Raw genomic sequence first — 10,522 nt, forward strand, 5'->3', positions numbered from 1 at the left:
AAGAACTCAGCTGGGACTGAAGATGCACACAATAGGGAAACTTTATTAACGGCCCCATGACAAGGTCTGAGACCACGAAGGCATAAAATGTCAACCAAAGATACACGGCTAGGACACGGCTGAGCACGCAATACAACCCCGTGCGGGTTTTTTTTTGAGTTATGTATCTACCAATTCTTCCTACTGCAGTCATGACCTAACTGTTTTTTCCCTGGCATGTTTAAGTTGAAGACACATTTTGGCAGGAACAAGTAGTTATTGCAACGATGCATCAACAAACCACGTTTTTTTTCCTGAGCTGTAGTAAAGGCTGTCACTAGAGATGCTTTGAAATACGGGGTGGTAAACAGAGACACCCAAGGAGGGGGGATGTTATCTCCCATTTTAGTGTTCTAATTTTAAGCAACTTCATATCCCTTAAGCTTTGGGCTTCATTACGGAGAGAGAACGGGTGGGGGAGCTTGTTAACGAGTCACTGCGCTATAAAGAACCTGCAGGTAAATGTCTGCATTGCCTTCAGTAAGAAATCAGCTTTATTCTTGAATTCCTGTTTCTGAGCCCATTTCCAAAGAAAAGAAGGAGAAACCCAAACCAGCTCTACTGTTTTCTTCTTGGTTATACTTTAAGAAAACAAACCCAGCCTGAAACCTGACCAAGGGCTGGCATTTTCTGAGCAGCCCAAGGGAATAAATTCTTCCAAATGGTACTAAGAGGGAGACAATCTTCGGGTCTCTTTTGCAAAACCCCAGCAGCAATGTGGAACAGCTTGCCGCTCAGATCATTGCTTTGCCCTTCAAAGGGTGAAATCCAGCCCTGAGCAGGGGGTACCAAAGTAACAAAAGCGTTATCCCTCCTGCTTCACCGGGTGAATTTCACCCCACAGGCTTGAACCTGCTCTGGGTGGAAGGGTTCCCACCGAGTTCAGCAGCGCAGGATCAAGCCTTGGGCGGGACGTGGCAGGGGCAGGTATTCTGGAATGTGTCTTATTCCAATTCATTCATCACTGCAGAGATTTTGCAGCCAATTTGTCCTATTAAAGGCAACCAAACTTTTCGTTCTACGATTTCCCTCCTCCCATGTAACGGGTACCGCCGATCTCCCTTCCCGTCGTTACTTCCGGAAGCTCCTCCGGCTGGACGAGGTGGTGGTGACGGTGTAGGATTTGGAGCCTCCCCCAGAGGAGAAGCCGAGCGCCCCGCTGCCCATGCCTGCTCCCAGGCCCAGGCCTCCGATTCCTCCTCCCAGAAATCCACTGGAAGCTCCACCGGTAGTGCTGACCACAGCTGCGGCACAGAGAGAACCAAACCCAACATGAGCGCCGGGGACATTGGAACCCCCTTTGTCACCCCCCCCAAAAAAGGGAATTTTTAAATTGCAGCAACCAGATGAAAACGCTCTAGGATTTCCTGCAAAACACAGGACAATCATCTCTTCCTACGTTTTGGTCCAAAGCATTTGTTCTCTGTGCTAACAGAGGGCTGAGCAGCCCAACTCCTCCTCCATCACTTGGTTGGGCTCAGGACCCCCGGCAGCGTGGAGAACCCCACACCATAAACACACTCAGCTCATCTCTTGGTGCACCAAAGAGACTGTGGACGTGTGGTTCACCAGCCATTAAGTAGATGAAAAGTAGAGCCACTGGATCAGAGCTGTGGACATCTTCCCCATGTCCAGGCAAGGTGAGGACATGACGCTTCCCAAGCTGGAAAGACGCCCTCCAACCTCACCTTTCACTAACATCCCATCCAGGCGATGCCTTTTCCCATTAGAAAACTTTTCTCCGTACAAAAAAAAAGGAGGAAAGAAAGATCAATGTTCCCCCCAATTTAAATTTCATACAGATGAGTTAGAGCTGAAGTCTGCCATGGAGCCAACGGCACCGTCAACTTCTGTCTCGGGGGGTCCCGCTTAAGCAGGGAGGTAACCGGGTGGCAGAAGTGAAGGTGGGGCACGATGAGGCTCCCCACCTGTGTTTGCTATAGGCATACGGCTACGTGTAACTATTATAAATTATAAAATCAACTCACAGATGTTGACGTTGCCAACTCCATCACCAGCCAACCTGTTGGAGAAGCAAAACACAAAGGAAGAGGATGGGTTAGAGTCGGCATTACTCAGTGTTCCCCCAGGGCCCCAGCGCCGAGGATGAAGACAATGGCAGTGAGTTATTACCACTCTTGTAAATAATTCAGACAAGATAAGTGTGCCATCCAGCGCTTTGTTCTGGCCCTACATTTACAAGCTTTGTCATCACCCGGGGGGACCAGAAAGGGCACAGAAGCTCTGTCCCAGTTCCATGGGATTTGAGCCACTTGGAAATTTTCTGCCACAGCACTGAACATATGATAGAAAACAACTTTTTTCTTCTTTGCTTATTTTCACCAGAAGTATCAGATTTTCCCCAGAACTTGCCAGTTTGGCTCTTCAGCCAAAGCATTTGCAGAACCAAAAATCAGTTTTAGATGCAAGGGTATTTCCTTGCAGAAATTGGAACTGGGTCCTCACAACGTCCCCAAGCAAAGGGAACAAAGGGTTGGACCCTTCCTCCCGTAAAACCCACAGGTTGCCCCCACCTGCTCTCCTCTCCCTCCAGCAGCTTGCGGTAGGTCGCGATCTCGATGTCCAGGGCCAGCTTGACGTTCATCAGCTCCTGGTACTCGCGCAGCTGCCGGGCCATGTCCTGCTTCGCCTTCTGCAGCGCCGCCTCCAGCTCCTCCAGCTTCGCCTTGGCATCTTTGACGGCCATCTCCCCACGTTCCTCAGCTTCGGCGATGGCTGCCTCCAGCTTGGCACGCTGCGGGGATGGAGCAGGGAACGTCCGTGGGCATCACCTCCTTGGTGGGGACACTACTGGGGGACACAACTGGGGGACACTACTGCCCACGGGCTTCTGACATCTCCTGGCCAGACCATCTCTGCAGAGCCCTGGAGCCACCTGCTCAGCTTAGATCCTAGACGTCCAAGCCTATTTTCAAGAGGTTCAAGACTTTCTTTGGGTGATCCTCAGCTGCCCAGCCCACCCACACCGCACACAACCCTTTGTGTTATTGCAAGAGCAGCTTTTCTCTCCTGTTATGCCCCAGAGCCTGTCCAGAGCCCAACAGTCTCCAGCAGCTTTGATGCGAGGCGAGCGCGGACTCAGCAGAGCCGCAGTTGACAAACAGCGCGGACCTGCTGCAAACCCATCCCTGCGGGGCCGCGCCATGCCGGCAGCCCGACGCCCCCTCCGCCGTGCCCCCTCCACCTCCAAAAAACCCCACGTTCGGCAGGAAGGGCTCACGTGAACACACGTGCTTTATATTTTATATTCTCATTCATTATTCAAGGAGCTGCTCCGGGTCAGCTCTTTGCTTGTAAGTGTGTGCCAAAGCCGCCCTGCCCTGAAACTAAATAAACACAAAGGGATGAATCACGATGGCTTATCTCCAGCTCTGTGCGCTCCGGTTACTCCCAGCCAGCCTTCAGCCCTGAACATGGTCTGAACCACTCACCGGTCTGGCTTTCACCGGTTTGATAAAGCGATAACAGCTCGTGGGGAGAGCAAACAGAACTCCCATACAGCTGAAAAATGCTTTTATGTGCCCAAACATGGTGTTCCCTTCTGCAAAACAGGGAGGGGACAAGGATCCCGGGAGCAAGAGGGTACAAGGAATGTGTGTGGCTGGAGGGAGGCCACCAGCAGCCTTGCCCTTTGGAAACGGCCTCGCATCACTCCCCTTCTGCGCTCCCGGGTTGCTGGCGGACTCGCTCTCACCCACAGTTCAGCTGCCTCCCAGCATCACGTTGCTCCCAGCACCGTTCCTCCCTCCAGCAGAACTGACACCATTTAGGCGAGCATCACCCCCCAACCTGCTCCTGCAGACGCTGTGTCACACCCACATCCCCGCCATGCTCCTCGCTGCTCAATCCCCTGCTCTGCAGCAGGAGAAAAGGGGCAGCTGCTCACCTGGGCTTTGGCATTTTCAATTTCGCCCTGCAGCCTCTGGATCATGCGGTTGATCTCCGAGATCTCGTTCTTTGTGTTGCGCAGGTCATCCCCGTGTTTCCCAGCGGTGACCTGCAACGCCTCGTACTGGGTAGAAAATAAACAGGATAAGATAAAAAAAAAAGTATAATGGAAAAAAATAGTATAAGAGAAAAAAATAGTATAAGAGAAAAAAATAGTACAAGAGAAAACAATAGTATAAGAGAAAAGGATGGAGTCAGGCTGGCTAAAATGGCATCAGCTGGCTAAAATCTGTCCCACCCACGACACACGTGGACCAACAGATAACGGCCTTTATCTCCACCGGCACTCACCTTGCTCTGGTACCAGGACTCGGCCTCGGCCCGGCTGCGGTTGGCGATCTCCTCGTACTGCGCCTTGACCTCCGCAATGATGCTGTCCAGGTCCAGGTTTCGGCTGTTATCCATCGACAGCACCACGGAGGTGTCGGAGATCTGCGCCTGCAGCTCATTGAGCTCCTGCCGGTTGCATTAAAAACAATTCTGTTAATCACCCGCTTTTCAGGGGCTCTTTTCCCGAAGCCAAATAAAGAGAGAATCCGAGAAGAAAAGGGAAACGGAGGCAGATGAGAAGAATTCAATCCAAACACTCAAGAATTGGAAGGAAACCAACCGAACCGCATCAACCTCGCAAAGCACAAACAGCAGCAGAAATGGAGCGACTTCTTATCGGCCGCCTTCTGACAGCAAGGGTAGCTTACCCTGCTCCTGAGATAAGAACGCAATGCTAGGACAAGCCGCTGGAGCATCAGCTTCACGACAAAGCCAGGGCCAGACTCCACCACCCCACCCATTGTCCTGTTCAACCCCGCTCTTATCTCACCAGTGATGGGTGAGATACAGGCACCTGGGACAAGCAGCTTTCCTTTCTCCCTCTCCCACAGCCACAAACACACCAGCACACACCAGCACTGGCTGTAACACGCTGCTTTTCCTTGTTTTCACACTAACAGCATCCAAAAAAATAATGCACGTCCTGGCTGTGTTTGCCATCAATCCATCCCAGAGAGGGAGGAGTCGCTGTGACAGTGCACATGACATGCAGGGTTAGTTCTGCTTGTGCCAGGGAAGACTCCACGTGCCCATGACCCTTCCCAGCTCTGGAAGCAGCCCATTCATTTCCCAGTCACCGGTCGCTGCTCTTCGCTCCCTGGAGCATCCCCGGGAGCAGAAGGGACCTTACCGCTTCGTAGAGAGACCGCAGGAAGTTGATCTCGTCTGTCAGCGCATCCACCTTGGCCTCCAGCTCCACTTTGTTCATGTAGGCGGCATCCACATCCTGACAAAGAGAGCGATAAGCCACCCAGATCGCCACGGCTGTGACAACCAGGTCCAGCCAGCCTTCAACGGCTTCAAAAGCAACCACGAGCCCATCCCTGAGCTGTCTGCTCTCCCCATCCCTCTGCCCAACAACCCACCACGTCCTAGAAGTTATAGAACAGAATCATCAAATCCCAGGATGGTTTCGGTGGGAAGGGACCTTAAAGCCCACCCAGTGCCACCCCCTGCCATGGGCAGGGACCCCTCCCACCAGCCCAGGTTGCCCAAAGCCTCATCCAGCCTGGCCTTGAACCCCTCCAGGGATGGGGCATCCACAGCTTCTCTGGGCACCCTGGGCCACTGCCTCACCCCCCGCACAGGAAAATATTTCTTCCTTGCATCTCATCTCAATCTCCCCTCTTTCAGCTTAAAAGCTGGCAGGGTCCACCAGTATCCACTGGTGTGCCAACCACCGCCGGTGCGCAGGATCCCGCCTGTTCTGCAGGGTCCCCTGGTCCCGCGTTTGTAGGTTCCCCCATGGGTTTGGACAGTGATGTGGGGCCTTGGGAAACATCCCAAAGGAAGACAGAGCCACAATCTGTGATTTCCATGGGATCTGGCACTCCTCCCCAGCTTCCTCCAGAGCCTTTGGTGCCTCCACCGAGGCAGCCCTGAGCCAGAAATGGGAGCTGCGGTTCCTCGACGGCCAGTTTCTGGGCACAGCCAGAGCACAGAGCACGGGGGCAAAGGGGGAGAAGGGCTGCAGACAGACAGGATCAGTCCCAGCAGAGATCCACAGCACCCACCTTCTTCAGCACCACAAACTCATTCTCCGCTGCCGTGCGCTTGTTGATTTCATCTTCGTATCTGCCAGGAAAAAAAAAAAAAAAGAGATTGGGGTAAAGTTAAGAGACTGGGGAAAAGGAACAATGGCACAATGATGAGTCACCCCGGTTCTCTTCTCTTCTCTCTCCATTTCTTTCTCTGTGACCCACCTCAGCAAAGCCCACGACTGTCCCCAGCGAGCCAGCCGCGGGCAGAGGCTCACCGCACTACTACAGCGTGGATAGTGTTTGCACGAGAGGTCCCAGCCGTACGCCACAGCTCCAGGTCCTGTTTGGATGAGGTGATGTCTGAGAGCTATCCTGGTCCACGACACCACGATCCCTAACCTGGAGAGCGCTTCCTACCCACGCCTTCCCATATTCATAGAATCCCAGAGTGGTTTGGGTGGGAAGGGACCTTAAAGCCCACCCAGTGCCACCGCCTGCCATGGGCAGGGACACCTCCCACTAGCCCAGGTTGCCCAAAGCCTCATCCAGCCTGGCCTTGAACCCTTCCAGGGATGGGGCATCCACAACTATTCCTTAAAATCCTCCGCACTTCAGAAGCTTTCTGGTTCTTCTCCTCTCTGGTGGATGGCTGCAGGGCTGTGGTCCATGCTCTGAGGCTCTCAGGTTTGTCACCTGCCCCCCAAGAGAGCAAACACCAACGCAGAAGAGACGCGAGCAGACTGAACAAATTCCTCTGTGCTCATCAAAGCACCAGCTAACGCTACTGTCGCTGTGCAGTTCCTTATTCCAGACATCTGAGAACATTTGGAACTGGATGATCTCTAAGGTCCCTTCCAACCCAAACCACTCTGGGTTTCTGGGACTTTGCAGGGGTCAGCCACATGCCGCTGTCCCGGTAAGAACCACGAGTCATTGTTCTCATTCCGCACGGAGCGGCTATGCTTCAAAGCGACACCAACTTCAGGGATCAGCTACAGCCTTGCTTCAGGTGTTCACCTTTAGAGGCAACGGGCTGGATCCTTGGCACGTAAAGATCAGGCTCCGGTGACTTTATGGGAGGATCACGGATTTGTGCCACCTTCAAACCTGGATCTCAGCGCCCACCTTACCCCAGCGCACCCAGAGCCAACCTGCTGGAACACACGGCAAGAACCTGCTACGTGGAACCTGAGAGCATCCAAGGAGCAGAGCAGGAACCGCTTCTCGGGCTGTTTCGGAATTGCTCAACACTGCTCTATTGACAGTCCCTGCACGCCTCGCTCCGTCATTTCCCTTCCAAAGCATGAGCCGCTTCGCTTCCAACAGCCTCCACGCACCTCCCCTCCCGCTCCGCGCTGGAAGCCTGCCCATCCCCACCGGCACACGTGGACGTTGTCCCTTGGGAGGTCAATGAACTGGATCTGTTGCTATTGCCGAGCAGTACGTAGCCTGGAAATCACGCAGCGCAGGATGGATCATCAGAGATGGGTAAAAAGACGGAATTATTCTAGAACAGTTTGTCCAGTTCCTCATTTCCTGGGGGCAGCTCCCCCAGGCTGGTCCCCCAATGGACAAACCATTCCCTATTCTCCACCAACTCCCGCGGTGCCTGGGGATGCCGAGCACACCGTCGCGCCTGGTCACGCCCTGCGCCGAGCCACGGGGACAGCGGGAACGGTCCGCTCCTGCCCTCCCTCGCTCTGAACCACACCCTCAGCCACGGCATTTACCGAATAAGGGACTGAATCGCATCCCCGGGAGCCTCGTGCGTATAAATCCCCTCCCCTACCCCAGACGTCAACTGGGAATTACCGTGTAAACTGGACATACGGAAAAGAAGCAACAGACGCATAAAGAACCCGTCATGTTTCAGGTGTTCTGCTTCAAAGATGGGATTTTCTTCATATAAATGGGGAGAAGCAGGTTCTGAACTCCCGTTACAGCATCCTCACTCCTTCTGCTCCCCAGCTCCCTCAGGCTCCCCATTCTCGCTTCCCTTCTCTGAGCACGGACGGGATTTGGTTTTACACAGACCCGTGAGCTGGAGGAATAAAGACGCACCCATGTGCCTTCGATTCCCGTGACACACAACCAAAACGAGGGCTGCAGTTCCTCGGGGTGCAAACCAGCTCCTGGCTGCTGCCTCGCAGAGAAGATGAGCCCAGAGCGGGGCTAGGGGAGCATCGCTCCCATGCTCCTCCTTGGGAATCGCTGGCTATTGACTTTCCCTAAACACGCCCTGGGGATTATCAGATCTGTTTGCTTTCAGTTCCTGCTCATTCCAGTTTGCCAGCTCCCTCTTTTCTTTCTTGGCTTTTTTTTTTTTTTTTAATTGAAGGCATTCCCCTGTACAACTGGGTTGGGCACAGGCTGGGACAAAGTCTACTTTCTTCATGGGACTCCTCCCAAGAGACACGATTTGGAGTGAAAAGTCACTTAAAAATTGCAGGTCACCTGCTCCACCACCTACCCACAGAACGAGCAGCGCTTCGCTCGCCGCCCGCCAACCCGCTGAGCTCCTACGGACCCCGTGGGGCACATCCAACCCAAAGGACAAAGCCATCCCCGAGGAGGTCCCAAAGCAACGTCAAGAGAACAGAGCCACCGAGAACCACGGTAGAAGAAGGTGCAAGGGACGAGTGATGCAGGCGATAAGAATCCAGGCAGCTTCCCTGCCTGGGGAACTAACCCTAACCCTAACCCTATCCTTAACCCTAAACCTAACCCTAGCCCTAACACTAACCCTAACCCTAAGCCTATCCTTAACCCTAAACCCTAACCCTAACCCTAACCCCAACCCTACCCTAAGCCCTAACACTATCCTTAACCCTAACCCTAACCCTATCCTTAACCCTAACCCTAGCCCTAACCCTAATCCCAACCCTAACCCTAACCCTAGACATAATCCTAACCCTAACCCTAGCCCTAACCCTAACCCCAACCCTAACCCTAGCCCTACCCCTAACCCTAACCCTAGCCCTAACCCTAGCCCTAATGCTAAACCTAACCCTAGCTCTAACCCTAGCCCTGGCGCTAACCCTAACCCTAACGCTAACCCTAAGCCTAACCCTAGCCCTAACCCTAGCCCTACCCCTAACCCTAACCCTAGCGCTAACCCTAACCCTAGCCCTAACGCTAGCCCTAACGCTAACCCTAACCCTAAGCCTAACCCTAGCCCTAACCCTAACCCTAACCCTAACCCTAACCAAGCTCATGGCTGGAACACCCAACTCATGGCTGGAAAAACATCTCCCTGCCCAGCAGAAAAGCTGGGGACACCTCTGCTGGTCTAGTGACCAACCTGCCAGCTCAACTACACCGTTAGATGGGAGGATGATACATTACTTCGTCTTGAAATCCTCCACAAGATCCTGCATGTTCTTCAGCTCGCCCTCCAGACGCCCTTTGTCGTTCAACAACCCGTCCAGCTGCCGCCGCAGGTTGTTGATGTACGCCTCGAACATGGGAGCGATGTTACTCCGGGCTGTCTTCTGGTCCTGGAGGAGGCTCCATTTCGTTTCCAGCATTTTATTTTGCTGCTCCAGGAACCGGACCTGGAAAGCAACCGAGGGGTCATTTGTGAAAGCGGGAGGAAGTGGGGGGGGGGGCTGACAGGACGGAGTGTCTGCGGACGGTATCCGAGGAATTCGGATTGCTCCTGGGGAGCAGCTGAACTCAGGAGGGTGATAAAGGACCGTGAGGGTGCACTGCTGCTCCGGGGCTCGGCTTACGGCTTTAGGGCTTTGTATGAATAAAGATAAGAGCTTGCCTGACACTTGACAGAAGCCAGCCACAGACCCCAAAGTCAGGCAATCACTCACTCTCCAGGATTCCTCGCATTTTGAGGATGCCAGAGCCGCAGTTCCCACAGGATCAATTAGCACAAGGCAGTAAAACAACAGAGGTGCAGGGCAGAGCAAACAAACCCGGGAAGCTCCGAGTTACAACAATTCTGGGACAATTCCTCCCCGAGAGACCCCCTCCTCCCTGCATTCGGTGGTGTGCTGGGGTGCAGGTTTGATTTTTAGAGCCTGACCCCCCCTCCTGGGCAATAGCAGCTAAAGAACGGGGGTACAGAGCTGGCCCAAGGGGGGCAAAACCCCTTCCCTGACGGCAAGGCAAGCAGGGCTTTAGGAAGAGTTATTGGATTGCAGGAGGCAAATCACCCCCACGGTCCCGAGGACCTGATCCTGACCCATTTGTGAATATAAGCTTTGGGTCAGACCCGCTTTTACGCAGCTTCCCCAGAGCCACCAGCCCATCCCAACAGCTCACCTTGTCGATGAAGGAGGCGAATCTGTTGTTGAGGGTCTTGATCTGCTCCTTCTCCTCCTTGCGCACCCGCTGGATGTTGGGGTCGATCTCCAGGTTCAGGGGCGTCAGGAGGTTCTGGTTGATGGTCACCTCCTGAATGCCCCCGGGGCCCATGGCCCCCCCGAATCCCACCCCTCCGTAGCCGTATCCCGAGCGGATGCTGTAGGAGC

At 53.9% G+C, this 10,522-nt stretch overlaps 1 protein-coding gene across 1 annotated transcript in view; it reads right to left on the bottom strand.

Annotated features, from left to right (window-relative positions):
* Positions 1-977: 977 nt before the first annotated feature.
* The window catches only part of LOC104469030 (keratin, type II cytoskeletal cochleal-like), a 13,569-nt gene continuing 4,024 nt past the window's right edge, over positions 978-10,522 (bottom strand). Inside the window, exons 2-10 of the mRNA XM_010083362.1 lie at positions 10,314-10,521; positions 9,384-9,592; positions 6,072-6,132; positions 5,189-5,284; positions 4,300-4,464; positions 3,947-4,072; positions 2,574-2,794; positions 2,028-2,062; positions 978-1,283 (exon numbers count right to left, since the gene is read on the bottom strand). Coding sequence (XP_010081664.1) covers positions 1,111-1,283; positions 2,028-2,062; positions 2,574-2,794; positions 3,947-4,072; positions 4,300-4,464; positions 5,189-5,284; positions 6,072-6,132; positions 9,384-9,592; positions 10,314-10,521 — 1,294 coding nt within the window. The 3' untranslated portion in view covers positions 978-1,110. The remainder of the gene's footprint in view (positions 1,284-2,027; positions 2,063-2,573; positions 2,795-3,946; positions 4,073-4,299; positions 4,465-5,188; positions 5,285-6,071; positions 6,133-9,383; positions 9,593-10,313; position 10,522) is intronic.

Source organism: Pterocles gutturalis, unplaced genomic scaffold, assembly GCF_000699245.1.
Source record: "Pterocles gutturalis isolate BGI_N339 unplaced genomic scaffold, ASM69924v1 scaffold24730, whole genome shotgun sequence".
Classification (NCBI taxonomy): domain Eukaryota; kingdom Metazoa; phylum Chordata; class Aves; order Pterocliformes; family Pteroclidae; genus Pterocles; species Pterocles gutturalis.